The sequence below is a fragment of the Gopherus flavomarginatus genome, chromosome 2 (assembly GCF_025201925.1).
Source record: "Gopherus flavomarginatus isolate rGopFla2 chromosome 2, rGopFla2.mat.asm, whole genome shotgun sequence".
NCBI classification, from domain to species: domain Eukaryota; kingdom Metazoa; phylum Chordata; order Testudines; family Testudinidae; genus Gopherus; species Gopherus flavomarginatus.
This window is the reverse complement of record NC_066618.1, coordinates 40,934,735-40,950,164: the sequence shown is the minus strand read 5'-3', so window position 1 is coordinate 40,950,164 and position 15,430 is coordinate 40,934,735. Positions and strand designations below refer to the sequence as shown.

Here is a 15,430-nt window from a genome sequence, read left to right as displayed (position 1 = left end):
GGCGATCAGCTAAACCCTGAGCATGTGGGCAAGAGTCACCAGCTAGCACCCAAGAAGGAATTCTCCGCAGCAACTCAGTACCCATCGCATGCAACATCTCCCCGCAGACCATTGAGCAGACCTGTCTGGTGGTAATTCAAGATCAATTGCCCAAATTAACGATCCTATCATAACATCCCCTCCATATACTTATCAAGCTTTGTCTTAAAGCCAGGAAAGTCTTTTGCCCCTACTACTTCCCTCGGAAGGCTATTCCAGAACTTCACTCCCCTAATGGTCAGAAACCTTCGTCTAATTTCAAGTCTAAACTTCCTAATATCCAGTTTATACCCATTCGTCCTCGTGGCTACATTAGTACTAAACTTAAATAATTCCTCTCCCTCCCTAACGTTAACCCCCTTGATATATTTATATAGGGCGAGCATATCCCCCCTCAGCCTTCTTTTGGCCAGGCTAAACAAGCCAAGCTCTTTGAGTCTCCTTTCATAAGGCAGTTTTTCCATTCCTCGGATCATCCTCGTAGCCCGTCTCTGAACCTGTTCCAGTTTGAATTCATCCTTCTTGAACATGGGACACCAGAACTGCACACAGTATTCCAGATGGGGTCTCACCAACGCCGTATACAACGGTACTAACACATCCTTATCCTTGCAGGAAATACCCCGCCTGATGCATCCCAAAATCGCATTTGCTTTTTTAACAGCCGTATCACATTGGCGACTCATAGTCATCCTGCCTCAAAGAGCTTAGAGTCTGTATGGGGCCAGTCCAACTGCAACTGAAGCCGACAGAAGTCATTCATTAGGCTTTAAGTGGGAATGGGATATAGTGGTAAATTAAGAGTGAGTTAGTTAATATCTTTACAGCTTTTTAAGATGAAAATCACCACACAAGTGCTGAGTATTATTAATTTTGTCTATTATTGTTATCAGTTTTGTCTGAAATATCACTAGGTATAGGGATTCCACAATTTTCTTTGGCAGGTCGTTCCACCATCTGTTTATTCCAACAATTAAAAAGATTTTCTACTGTTCAACTTTTGTTCCCATATATGAGTTTTAAAATATATTTTTACAATACCAATTCTGGCTTCCCAGATTACAGACATCTTTCCAAGTGTCGATCATTCTGGCTTGCCATGGAAAGTATAATCTCACTGTTATGTACAGATTACTTTTAAGTCAATTGGGTTTTTTTTTTAAGTTCTATCACAAAATATTAGGCCATGAATATTATGAATCTGATTTAATTGTGGTGCAATAGTAAAAGCAATTTCTAATGTGGTCTATCATCAGCACCTTCTGTGGTTTTATATTGGCTCTGACGGTGGCTGTTCTCACTAAAATGTTTCCCTTCACAGGAAATGTTTGATGTAATTCTGGATGAGAACCAGCTTGAAGATGCCTGTGAGCACCTGGCTGACTATCTGGAAGCCTACTGGAAGGCCACCCACCCTCCTTGCAGCAATCCTCCCAACCAGCTTCTCACTCGCACACTTGCAACAGCCACTCTTCCTATCAGCCCAGGTCCAAACATAAATTTACAGGTATAGTTTCCTCTCTCTCTCTCTTTTCTCTTACGCCCATTCATTTCTGCAAAGGGAGGGAGACCTGCGAGGGCACACAGTGTGAATTTTGGTAACCTAAGTTGCTAAATGTGCTTAACTGGGAGCTGTAAGTTGATAGAGCAGAAAAGCTCTGCACTTTCATAATGTAAATACTTGAAGACAGATGCTTTTCTTCTGATTTTCATTGTATTCACACTAGCATTTGTTTCCTTACTTGCTGACGTGCAAGACATCTTTGGATTGCAAAGGGTGAACGGGCCTGGCTGGAAATGCATAGTGATGGGAAGTGGAATTTCCTCATGCCCAGAACAACCATTCCTGCAGTAACATACTTACCAGCCACCAGTATTTTTATAACTCGTCATATGTGATTCAGTCATAGTTATACAACAGGATTAACAGTAATGCCATGCATGTTACTGCCTCTGGTAACTTTCAAAGTGACTAATATCCCAGAGCCCTGCCTGAGTGACTGGGCTGTGGGTGAGAGAGTTCCACAGCGACAAACTGGGGAGGAATCCATCCGTCCACCTCCACAGGCAATGGAGTGGTAATGGAGTCACTTCATAGCCACTACACTACTGCAGTCATGAGGATGAAGTGGCCCCTCCATAGCTCCCTTATCCACCGGCCCTCGGATCACACACCTCCCTCATCGTACCCTATTTATATGCTAGCATATTATGCAAGTGGGAATTTGAGATGCAGTGTTGCTAGCCAATGGGGCATTGGATGGGGAATCAGGATGTAACCCACACACCTTCTGGGTATGGTGTCCTGTCCCCTCTAGTGGCACGGAGATCACTCAGAGAGAAGGATTAATGAGTCTTCTCTAGAGCCTCAGCTAATAACTATATGGCTTTTAGCTGATCCAGTAGAGGCTCATGCATTTAGCTCCAAAGGTTCTAGGTTCAGTCCTACCTGCCAACGACCAAGCTCTGTTGGTGTTATGAGGAGACATGGATAGTGTTCCCAGCTCTGTCACTGACCCACTGTGTGACCTTAAGAAGTCACTTCATCTCTGTTTCCACTCCCACCCTTTGTCTGCCTTGCCTAATTCGTAACTCTTTCTGCCTATTGTACTGAGCACAATAGGGCTCTGATTTTGGTTGGGGACTTCAGATGCTTCTGCTGTATGAATGATAAGTGACATCCTGATGTCCTGTATCTTTGGAACCACATTGGATCTGCTGAGATCATGGAGAGGATTAGGGTCACGTTTGCCTCAACTAAAATAGCCAATTGTTCCATCCCCAATTTCAGACTAAGATTTACTTATGATCAGCTCCTTCATTTTCGAGTCCATCCCTATGACTGACATTTCCCTGGGTCTGGCTACACAGCTGACATTAAAGTGCTGCCACGGCAGCTCTTTAATGTGGCTGTGTAGTCATGGCTCCAGTGCTGGGAGAGAGTTCTCCTAGCAGTGTAATAAAATCACCTCCAGGAGAGGAGCAGCTCCCAGCGCTGGTGCACTGTCTACACTGTCATTTTACAGTGCTGAAACTTGCAGCGCTCACAGGGATGTTTTTTCACACCCCTGAGCAAAGAAAGTTTCAGCACTATAAAGTGCCTGTGTAGACAAGGCCTTAGAAAGAATGGTCCCTGCATTAAAAATATCAACAGCTGAAGTGTTTGTTTGTTTTTTGTGTATCTTGCAAATATTTTCCCTGCAGTGAAGGCTTTATTTTAATAGAGATTTTCCTGTGGAATTGCAGACTTGGCAGGCTCTTCCCTGCAAGGAATATCACTTTAGTGTAGTCTGTAGGATATGTCTCTCTTCACAGAACATCCTGGAAAAAGAGAGTGTATGCCCCAGCTAGCTCCTGCCTTTGTTTGTTGCCAGGGCTGAAAAAACTGCTCTGAACTAACTGTGTGCTGGAAGACCAGTCTAGGTACTGAAGTTAGCCAGCAGGGTTATGTAGTGTGCTAGATACAATTTTATAGATATAGTATTGCTCAAGCCTTTTTATGCCCTTGAATAGATATTTATATGTTCTACCAACCTATGTTAGTGTATATTGATTTTTAACCACACTGTTCAAGGACCATAGTGGGTTATTAATTTTACCTTTCTGAACACTGTAAAACTATCTTTTACGCTTTCATGGTTTTGGCAGTTTATTAATCCTGAAATGCTGAGCAAAGGTGGTCCCGTTTAAAATCTAGAACCTTAACTTCCTTCTGCTTCATCATATGAAGATATATTTTAAACAGACGTGGGTCAAATCTGGAACCTCAAATCTGAGCTTCTTCAAAGTTTAGGAATGGAGTGAACTTGCACTGAACCCACTGTTAGGATACAAAACTAGGAGGGCCTGTCTTCCCTTTCTTGTTTTGATGCAGTAAAATCTCACAAGAACTGAAAGATTTCAGCCTGAAATCTCTGGAAAGAGCTGATCTCATAATATTTCCATATTTTTGGACAGAACTCTTCTTAGAACAGTTCATAAAACTTCAGCATTCCTGAAACCAAACCCAAATCCTCCTCCTAATTCGACAAAATTTAACCTAAATGTTAATCTGGATCCAAATGCTGCTTCCTCAGTCCATCTGTAATATTAGGGGGCAATTCTCGCCAGGGAGGTGCCTATAGCTTCTATTAGATTTTGTTTTATTCATTAAAAATTTCTGAAGTTGGAGGAGGGGGAAAGTATAATTTGCATAGCCCTTTGTTTCCGGTCAAAGCAGACAAGATGGTTACCCACCTTTGTAACTGTTGTTCTTCGAGATGTGTTGCTCATATCCATTCCAGTTAGGTGTGCGCGCGTTGCGTGCACGTTCGTCGGAGATTTTTACCCTAGCAACACTCGGTGGGCCGGCAGGGCGCCCCCTGGAGTGGCGCTGCTATGGTGCCGGATATATACCCCTGCCGGCCCCTCCGCTCCTCAGTTCCTTCTTGCCGGCTACTCTGACAGTGGGGAAGGAGGGCGGGTGTGGAATGGATATGAGCAACACATCTCGAAGAACAACAGTTACAAAGGTGAGTAACCGTCTTTTCTTCTTCGAGTGCTTGCTCATATCCATTCCAGTTAGGGGATTCCCAAGCCTTACCTAGGCGGTGGGGTCGGAGCGAGACGTTGCGGAATGTAAGATTGCTGAGCCAAAGGCGGCATCGTCTCTAGACTGCTCGACCAGTGCATAGTGGGATGCAAACGTATGGACGGAAGACCAGGTAGCTGCGCGACATATTTCCTGGATAGGAACGTGGGCCAGGAAAGCAGCAGACGAGGCCTGAGCCCGAGTAGAGTGGGCGGTGAGATGGCCAGTCGGAACGCGGGCCAAGTCGTAGCATGTCCGGATACAGGACATCACCCAGGATGAGAGCCTCTGGGAAGAGATAGGCATGCCTTTCATGCGCTCCACGACCGCTACAAATAGCTGAGGCGAGCGTTTGAAAGGTTTGGTCCTCTGAATGTAAAAGGCGAGGGCCCGGTGGACATCCAGAGTATGTAGTTGTTGTTCCCGGCGCGATGCATGCGGCTTCGGGAAGAAGACTGGTAGAAAAATGTCTTGATTAATGTGGAAGGCAGAGACCACCTTGGGAAGGAAAGCCGGGTGCGGCCGCAGCTGTACCTTGTCCTTGTGGAAGATCGTATACAGGGGGTCTACCATCATAGCACGAAGCTCCGATACTCATCTGGCCGAGGTGATAGCGACGAGGAAGGCCGTCTTCCAGGACAGGTACAGCAGCGAGCATGTGGCTAACGGCTCAAAGGGAGGGCCCGTGAGCCTAGCTAATACATGGTTGAGATCCCAGGTAGGGGAAGGGCGCTTAACCGGAGGGTAGAGTCGCTCCAAGCCCTTAAGGAACCTGGAAACTATAGGGTGAGAGAAGATCGGATTCCCCAGGATGGAAGGTGGAAATTGCGGCCAGATGCACCCTTATTGAAGAGAGCGCCAGGCCCTGCTCCTTGAGGTCCCATAAGTAGTCCAAGATAATGGGGACCGATACATCTTCGGGAGTAAGGTTACGCTGGGCGCACCAATGGGAGAAGCGCTTCCACTTGGCGAGATATGTCGCCCGCGTGGAAGGCTTTCTGCTTCCCAGGAGGACCTGTTGCACCGGGGTGGAACAGCGCAATTCAGATTGGTTTAGCCAGACAGCAGCCATGCTGTCAGGTGAAGGGACTGTAGGTCCGGGTGGTGAAGTCTGCTGAAGTCCTGTGTTATCAGGTCCGGGTAGAGTGGCAGAGGTATCGGGTCCGCTAGAGATAGGTCGAGCAGCATGGTGTACCAGTGCTGCCTCGGCCACGCTGGAGCGATCAGGATTAGCCTGGCCCTGGCCCTGCGGAGCTTGAACAGGACTCTGTGGACTAGGGGAAAGGGCGGAAAGGCATAAAGTAGACGACCTTCCCAGGGAATTAGGAACGCATCTGAGAGGGGAGCGACCCTGCAGGGAGCAGAACACCTGGCATTTCCTGTTCTCTCGGGAGGCAAAGAGGTCTCTCGGGAGGCAAAGCCCCACTTCCGGAATACTGAAAGGAGGATGTCCGGATGGATGGACCACTCATGGGACAGGAAGGACCTGCTCAGGTGATCCGCGAGAGAGTTCCGGACTCCCGGGAGAAAAGAGGCTACCAGGTCTATCGAGTGAGCTATGCAGAAGTCCCACAGTCGCATCGCCTCTTGACAAAGGGGGGAAGATCACGTCCCTCCCTGCTTGTTTATGTAATACATGGCCGTTGTGTTGTCTGTGAAAACTGCAACACAACGGCCCTGTAGGTGATGCTGGAAGGTCTGGCATGCCAGTCGGACCGCTCTCAGTTCGCGGACATTGATGTGAAGCGCCAGCTGCTGAAAGGACCAAAGACCCTGGGTACGAAGGCGCCCTAAGTGAGCACCCCAGCCGAGAGAGGAAGCATCTATTGTCAGAGACACCGAGGTCTGCAGCGGATGGAACGGACGACCGGCACACACCAGGGAGGGCGTCAGCCAGCAGTCGAGGGAGCCCAGAACGCTTGATGGAACCGTGATCATCATGTCTATGGCATCCCTGCGTGGACGATAGACTGAGGTGAGCCAAGTCTGGAGAGGACGCATGCACAGTCTCGCGTGCTTTGTAATGAAGGTGCACGCAGCCGTGTGACCGAGGAGGCCGAGGCAGGTGCGGACAGAAGTTGTTGGGAAGCTTTTTAGTCGCTGTATAAGTGAGACTATAGTCTGAAACCGCTGTGGGGGCAAGCTGGCCGTTGCAAGATTGGAGTCCAGCATGGCCCCTATGAATTCTATCCTCTGCGTAGGTAGCAGAATGGATTTTTCCAGATTGATAATCAGGCCTAGATGGATGAATAGGCCCTTGATGACGTTTACATGTGTGGTAACCTGAGCCTCGGAGGTCCCTTGAATAAGCCAGTCATAGGGGTATGGGAAGATGTGTATTTGACGACGGCGGAGGGAGGAGGCGACTACCGCCATACACTTCGTGAATACCCGAGGGGCCGAAGAGAGGCCAAAGGGGAGGGCCACAAATTGGTAATGTTGACGATTTACCACAAAGCATAGGTACCTTCTATGGGGAGGGTAAATCGCGATGTGGAAATATGCGTCCTTCATGTCGACAGCAGCGTACCAATCTCCGGGATCCAGGGAAGGGATGATGGTCTCCAGGGACACCATGCGGAACTTGAACTTTCTCATGAATTTGTTCAGTCCTCGCAGGTCCAGGATAGGCCGGAGGCCCCCTTTTGCTTTGGGAATTAGGAAATATCTGGAATAGAACCCCTTGCCCCTTAATTCCTCCGGAACCTCCTCTGTAGCTCCCATCGCAAGGAGCCTCAAAACCTCCTGCAGAAGGAGTTGCTCGTGAGAGGGGTCCCTGAAGAGGGACAAGAAGGGAAGGTGGGGAAGTGGGGTTGAAATAAACTGAAGGTGGTAGCCAGACTCCACTGTGCGGAGGACCAACGGTCCGATGTTAGCTGGGACCACGCAGGGAGGAATGCGGCAAGGCGGTTGGCGAACTGAAAAGGATCCTGGGGGGTCATTGGTACAGTGCTCTCGGGCGCACCCTCAAAAGTTTGGCTTCGGTCCCGCCGGTTGCTTGGTGGGACCGGAATTGTTACCTTCCTGAGGTCCAGACTGTCATCTGCGAGAGGTACGACCTTGCCTTCTGGTGAAATCTTGCCTTGGCCGAGGCGGGGGGTAGGGGCGCTGAGGTTGCGACCAGAAAGATCGTCTTTGAGTCTGCGGTGTATGCATTCTCAGCGAACGCATAATTACGCGATTGTCCTTCAGACTCCGTAGCCGAGGGTCCGTCTTCTGGGAGAAGAGGCCCTGGCCATCAAAGGGTAGGTCCTGTATAGTGTACTGGAGCTCAGGTGGCAGGCCTGACACTTGCAGCCACGATATACACCGCATGCAATCCCAGAGGCGACGGTTCTAGCTGCCGAATCAGCGGCATCCAGCGAGGCCTGGAGGGAGGTCCACGCAACTTTTTTCCCTTCCTCCAGGAGAGCTGTGAATTCTTGGCAGGAGTCCTGCGGGACGAGCTCTACAAACTTCCCCACTGCCTCCCAGGTGTTATAGCTGTACCTACTCAGGAGGGCTTGCTGGTTCGCTACCCTGACTTGGAGGCCTCCCGCGGAATAGATCTTTCTCCCCAACAAATCCATTCGCCTGGCCTCCCTTGATTTAGGAGCAGGGGCTTGCTGGCCATGGCGTTCCCATTCATTGACGGATTAAACAACCAATGAACAAGGAGGGGGGTGTATATACAGGTACTCGTACCCTTTGGAGGGCACCATGTATTTACGTTCAACCCCTCTGGCTGTGGGCGGTATGGATGCCGGGGATTGCCAGATGGTATCCGCTCTAGCCTGTATCGAGCGGATGAAGGGGAGGGCCACCCTAGTTGGTGCCTCCGCCAACAGTATACTGACAACCGGGTCGTCCACCTCAGGAACTTCCTCTACAGGCAAGTTGATATTGAGGGCGATGCGGTGCAGAGGGTCCTGGTGTGACCTGAGGTCGATTGGGGGTGGGCCAGATGTAGACGTCCCTGCCACCGCTTCATCTGGGGAGGAAGAGGATGAAACCCCGGGAACGAGCGGGTCTTGGATCGACTCCTGGTCTTGGGGGATGTCCTGAGGCGGCGGATCTTGTGGGTCTGGCACATGTGTTGGAGATTCCTCCATACCCGCTGGGGGAGGTCTGCTCACTGTGGTCTCTGGCGCCCGATGTTCAGAAGGGCCGGAGCGCGATGGTATATGCGGATCACCTTGGGTTTGGTGGTAGGCCCAAGGTGTCCAAAAGGGCCACTGATGAGGTCCCTGGTGGTTATCCGAATCCCCGTATGATGCAGTGTCTGCATAGGAGGAGATCGATGGATGATGAGACGGCCACGGGGGAACGGGGACCGTTTGATGTAGGTCTCTGCGTCCACTTGAACCATCCCTACGCGGTGCCAGGGAATGGTACCGAGAGTCGTGACAGTGCCGGGAGTGGGACCGGGACTTGTGACCAGCGCGGTGCCGGGAGGTCGACCGGTGCCTGGAATCGCCGTGCCGAGATCGGCTGCAAGAAGTCCGGTGCCACGAGTGGTGCCGAGATCTGGAGCGGTGCCGGTAGTATCTGGACGGCGACCGGGACCTCGAGCGGTGCTGCGAGTATGACCGGTACCTCAATGGGGAACAGTACCGGGACTGCGAGCGGCCGCGGGACTGGGATCGATGGCGGGACTGGGAATGCCTGTGGGACCTGGATCAGGACCGGCGACGTTCCATGGTACCGGGCGAAAAAGGTCTCATGAGGGCCGGCTTGCCTATGGACTGAGGAACCCACACCGGTGGCGCCGGGGGCTGAGGCAGCTCAGGCTCCTTCAAGGCAATCAAGTCCCGTGCCGTGGAGAACGTCTCCGGAGTGGAGGGCACGATAAGCTCAACCACGGCGCGTGCCGGGGAGCTGGTGAGCACCGGACTCGACGGCTCCTGCGAGGCCAGAATCAATGGTGCAGAGGACGTCGGTGCCGTGGCAGTTGACAGTGCCGGGCGGTCCGACTTGGCTAAGCGCTCAGGCTGCGGTGTAGATATAGCAGCCGCAGGAGGCTTGTGCTTCTTGCTCCGTGGTGAGAGCGAACGGTGCCGGGTAGAAGCTTGGGCCGGTGATGGCTGATGTCGAGGAGTCTTCACTGTTGGAGTGTGCTCCGGTGCTGAGGAGGCACTTGTTCCCAGTGTCGCTGACGGTGCCGAGGACTGGGGAGTCAACGCTGCCTCCATCAGCAGTTGTTTTAGGCGAATGTCCCGCTCTTTTTTAGTCTGGGGCTTGAACGCCTTACAGATGCGGCACTTGTCCGTCAGATGGGATTCACCCAGGCACTTAAGACAGGAGTCGTGAGGATCTCCTGTAGGCATTGGCCTATGACAGGCCGAGCACGGTTTGAACCCTGGTGAACCGGGCATGGGCCCCGGTACCGGGGGAGGGAAAAGGGGCTAGCCCCCGATCCCTCTTAACTATCTACAATAACTACTATAGAACTAATAACTAAACACTAACTATACTGATAGAAATCGAACTATGTACACAAATACAATAGAAACGAGCGAATCGCTAGGGAGGTGGAAATCAGCTAAGCTGCGCTCCACTGTTCCAACGACCGACATGGGCGGTAAGAAGGAACCGAGGAGCGGAGGGGCCGGCAGGGGTATATATCCGGCACCATAGCGGCGCCACTCCAGGGGGCGCCCTGCCGGCCCACTGAGTGTTGCTAGGGTAAAAATCTCCGACAAATGTGCACGTGGTGCACGCACACCTAACTGGAATGGATATGAGCAAGCACTCAAAGAAGAACAACTGGATCTGAATTCATAAAACATTCTTTTCTTCAGAGCAACTAGAAGTTTTGCACTTGCTCTTAAATCACAGCAAACTGCTCTCTTTGGATTTTACTGGTCAAAATTCTGTAACTGAGTGTAGTTGACATTTTGACCATTTGGGAATTAAAATATCCCATATAACTGTTCTTGTTTTGTGTGCTTTAAAATCCATCCTTGTGACAAATTTTAATTTTTTTCATAAATTTAAAGCAGATCATTAATTGAGACTATTTTCTTTACATTTTAATTTATTCTAACAGAGCATAATAAATATGTATGTTTTATTCAGAAACCAACTCTGGACATTTCTTTCCCCCCACTTTGGTGAATAGTACTAACTATTCACATTCATATTTAATACACTCCCCTCCCAGAATGCCAGCATCAGCTAAATAATGACCAAAACAGAAACAAAAGACTTCCACAGTAGAGCCTAGAGTCTTGTGTTGACAGAGACATAACGTTAGAAACTCATGAATCTGAACAACACAAGCGATATAACGTCCAATGTAATTTGGCAAAGGCTTTGAACTACTAGTTTGATTTAACTTTGTACCAGCAGTGAAAGCTTCATGTTGAAGTTCCCGGCAGAGGCGGTCAGGACTGTGCCTTCTGGCAGGACACTCTTTCTTTCTTAATTCTGAAATTAAATCTCAGCAATCATTTGGCTGTTGTTCTGGGACAAATGCAGGTAAATGTAATGGAACCCCAAAACTGAGCTAAATAATCACAATTGTTCATTTTGCAGTGATTTCAAACACTGTGTTGACGAAGACTGATTGTACTTGGTAATTCTTACTTCAATCTTTAGGTAGTAGCAATATGTTAGGAAATTGTTTGTGATATCATCATTGTCCCTCCATTTTCCTTGGCAATAATCATTTAACTATAAGGTCAAAGTCCAAGTGTCTTATCACAGTGAGAGAAATTGAATTATTACCCAAAAAACCAGAGGGGCAATGATATTATTGGTATTATAATACAAGTATGAGTGATACCAGGTCAAGCCATAGCTTAATTCTTAAAATAAAACCAGAGGCCAAAATCTTGGCCTTCTACTGCTATCTCCACCCCTTCAGCATTCACCCAGCTGTGTTTTAAAGACTGTCTCCAGTGATACCTGTCCTCAAAGAGGTTCTGAATAAATACCCTCTAATGATCCCTACCCTCTCTGAAGCTGCCGTATCCTCTCTAGCTCTTCTGAATTCCCAGTTCTGCTCCTGCATCCTCCATGTTGATCTGGAGTGTGACTGCAGTTGTTGCTGACTGGAATGTTCAGAAAGTAAAGATGTTGCACAAGCCATGGACCTACCACCGAGCAAACTGACTGTTGCCTGCATCCTGCTTGGGGTGGAAGGGCTCACTTGTATTACGATACAATATTTTCAGTATAAGTTTAATTCTAACTATTTCTGGATTAGATTCACAGTGCATTGTCTTGTATGTAAATTACTGCTGTTATTGTTTTTAGCTTAATTTGTATTAAGGAAATGTCTTTAAATATGTGCCCATGATTGTAAACTTACTGTCTATTGTGACACTAACCAGGGCTCTCAAGGAGATCAGAGGAATGACCATTCAGCCCCAGAACGAACTGGCTCACAGGTTGAAGAGGAAGCACGGATTGAACCCATGAAGAAATTTCCACATCGTTCATCTTCCTCAGCACACCACCATAACCATCGCAGTGGTGTTAGCCGAGGCCTGTCTAGGCAAGAAACGTTTGACTCAGAAACCCAAGACAGCAGAGATTCAGCTTACATAGAACCAAAGGAAGAGTACTCACATGAGCATGGTGACCACAATGATTCTCACAGGGATCATAGTCATAGAGACGAGTCACATGGGAGCAGTGATCACAGACATAGGGAATCAAGGCATCGCTCAAAGGAAAGGGACCGAGAGCAGGACCACAACGAATGCAACAAACAACGCAGCCGTCATAAATCAAGGGACCAATATTGTGACAAGGATGGGGAAATGATATCTAGAAAACGCAATGACACAGGAGACTGGAACAAGGATGTATACATCCGCTAGTAACTTTGGCCTCTGGCAGTTTTGTGTTTCTTTGAAGTCTTGTATAACAACGCCCCTTGAAAATATCTTTGGGTTCTTCATTGCAGAACATATGGTATCCTTCTGTATGCTGATTTGTATTGCTGTTGCTTGCATAGCAATAGCATGGAATAGAATATTCATACACTTATTTTTTTGATTAGTGCTCTATAAATTGGCATAGTACAACTGCAGAACTCCTCGTGTTGTACTCGGCTTTTTTCAAGCTGTTTTTGGTAGCAGCCACTTGAACAATATCTGTTACCATCAAGGTGGTGTTAGTGTTTTAAAACAAGGTACAGTTGATGTTTAATAACCTCCCGTGTATTCAGCAAGCCAGAATCAGCACATGCAAAACTGAAACTCATGTTTTGATTTTTAATTTGTATGCACTTGATTTGCATATTGATTTAAGAGCCACTATCTGTTGCTTGTACCTCTAGTGGACTCCATTTGGGGACAGAAGTCAGTCTTGCCTTACACACAGGGAATCATAAAGTCAAACTCTATTTTCTATGTACTGGTACTGTGTACTGTATATACAGTTTATAAATGTTATTTCTGCAGACACCTTCTTACTGTATAAGTTTGACCACACTGTTTTAGAGTCCTAATGCCAAGTCAGCAGATTTGCTTTTTGAATTACTGGCAACTGTAACTAGCCTCATTCAGGAAATTTGTAAGTGTTCAATCTAGACATTTTTTTCTCCTGTAGCTGAAAGCTTGTTCTACTGTAAATATGAATGTGTGAACACTTGAGATAAAAGGTTTGATTCCTATATTTTATGCTCCTTGCAAACTTATAATTTTGCATTTTAAATTGATAACTAACCTAGCACTATAAATTGTTCTACACACTTCACACAAATTGTAATGGACACACTTTATTTTATGTCTTAATGTCAGAATGGTGGAGCATACATCATAAGGGGAGGGGGTGCAGATCTAGTGAAGGAAATAAGCGATTACTCAAAATTCCAACCAGTCAGTTTCTTTATTCTATCTGTTATTTTCAGAATCTGAATTGCAGTCAGGGAACATGGGGCAGTTTACTGCTACATGTAATTGGGAAAGCATAAATCTGCTGGCTGTTTGTTGAGACTCCAGGAGAGTAAAAACACGGGCAAATGTTACTGTAAGTGTTTCACTGGAAATGTAAAATCTTTGTGTTTTAGAGTATTTGTTTTAGTAAGAAAAGTTTACACAGCTTGTGGAGAGTTATTTTGTTGGAAAATAAATTTTTTTGTAGCTTCTCCACTTTTTTCTCCTCTTGCCACTTACTCCATAGTCCTACTTTGCAGCCATGTCTGTGCTTGTCCTTCAACTAAAAGCTTGTCTGCCAGTAAGAGCCAAGAAAAAGGACTGTTATAACCAAAGGTTCCATCTGTTCTGAACTCACTAGAGAAACGTGTTGAAATCAAATGAATTGGCAACTCACTATGTTGTGCACCGAGTACCTGTTTTACTGTTAAGTGGGACACAATGTATTACTTTTTGGCTTCAGATCCCATGCCCCTTCCTAGATTAAATTCTGTTCTGTGTCACAGATAATGATTTTAGTAGTTTCAAGAATCAAACGCTCCCTGTGCTTGTAAGTAGCACAGATTATATAAAGAATACAGAATACAATTGGGGTCGTACTCATTTATAACTGTGCATGTTTTAATAGTTTATATATTTTCTTACAAAAAAGTGAATATTTGAATTGCCTGACCAAGTATTTTATATCATTATAGTGAAATGTGTAAGAAATACATGAGATTCTTTTTAAAAAAATTCCATTCCTATATGCCAGGGTTTAGATAATTGTTTCCACCCTTTGGGAAATATTTTTTCTCTAAAAAAGGCTTTGGAATATGTTTTTTTTAAATAAATATAGGGTGAAATTTTCCTATTGGGTATCTGATCATAACTCCCATTGTTCTCACTCACAGGCAGCCAACAACAGCGTTTGACTGAATGCATGTGCTGGGGGAAGGGACAGTAATAGTCTCTTTCTAGAAACAAAGTTCTAAGCCGGGGTGGCCAACCTGAGCCTGAGAAGGAGACAGAATTTAGCAATGTGCATTGCCAAAGAGCCACAGTAATAAGTCAGCAGTGCCCCCATTAGCTCCCCCACCCCCTGTGCCTCCCACCCACTGGCAGCCTCGCAGATCAGTGCCTCCCACTCCCTTCCTGATCAGCTGTTTTGTGGCAAGCAGGAGGCTCTGGGGGGGGAGGAGCGAGAGCACTGCAGGCTTAGGGGAGAGGGTGGGAAGAGGTGGAGTGGGGGTTGGGCCTGTGGCAGAGCCAGGGGTTGAGCAGGGAGCACCCCCCGGCACATTGGAAAGTTGCTGCCTGTAGCTCCAGCCCCGAAGTCGGTGCCTATACAAGGAGCCGCATATTAACTTCTGAAGAGCCGCATGTGGCTCCGGAGCCACAGGTTGACCACCCGTTCTAAGCATTTGTATACACTTCAACTACTTTTCTAGCAAAATGAAGATAGTTTGTAGACTTGTTACCCTACTAATTGGATTTGTACAAATGGTTGCTGTATATTTACATGTTGGGGTCTCTTGCCCTGTATCAGTTCAGCAGTGGGAACCCATGTTGTAAATATATTCGCTATTTGAAATGTTTCAGATGATTTTTTTAACTGAAAGAGCTTGTTATATCTCCTTGCCCTCTACACTCCTACTCTAGCTGTTTTACCAGCTTGAAGTTACTGAGCTGTGAATGGTAATTCTCTAACCTACTCCAACCATTATGTCAGTTCCTTCCTTCACAGAAACTACCTGTGGCTCCACCCTTGGCATTCAAAACCTAGCCTTTTATTTTTACTTTCATTCCATGTAGGTTTTTTTCTGTCCTCAAAATATTTCTTAGGGAAAGCTATGCAGCATTTGAAATCTCTAAGCAGCTATAAATGGAAACTTTGCCAGTTTGTTCATCTCTTTATATGGATGTCCACTGTAAACCAAGAACATAAATGGAATCCTGGCATGGGATAAATGGA

General features: G+C 47.2%; 1 protein-coding gene across 7 annotated transcripts in view; it reads left to right on the top strand.

Moving 5' to 3' along the window:
* The window catches only part of CACNB2 (calcium voltage-gated channel auxiliary subunit beta 2), a 441,669-nt gene extending 427,445 nt beyond the window's left edge, over positions 1-14,224 (top strand). For all 7 annotated transcript variants that reach the window (XM_050939559.1, XM_050939558.1, XM_050939562.1 and 4 more), the window contains 2 exons: positions 1,361-1,546; positions 11,926-14,224. In XM_050939559.1, the coding sequence (XP_050795516.1) occupies positions 1,361-1,546; positions 11,926-12,417 (678 nt within the window). In that variant the 3' untranslated portion in view covers positions 12,418-14,224. The remainder of the gene's footprint in view (positions 1-1,360; positions 1,547-11,925) is intronic.
* The last annotated feature ends 1,206 nt before the right edge of the window (positions 14,225-15,430 follow it).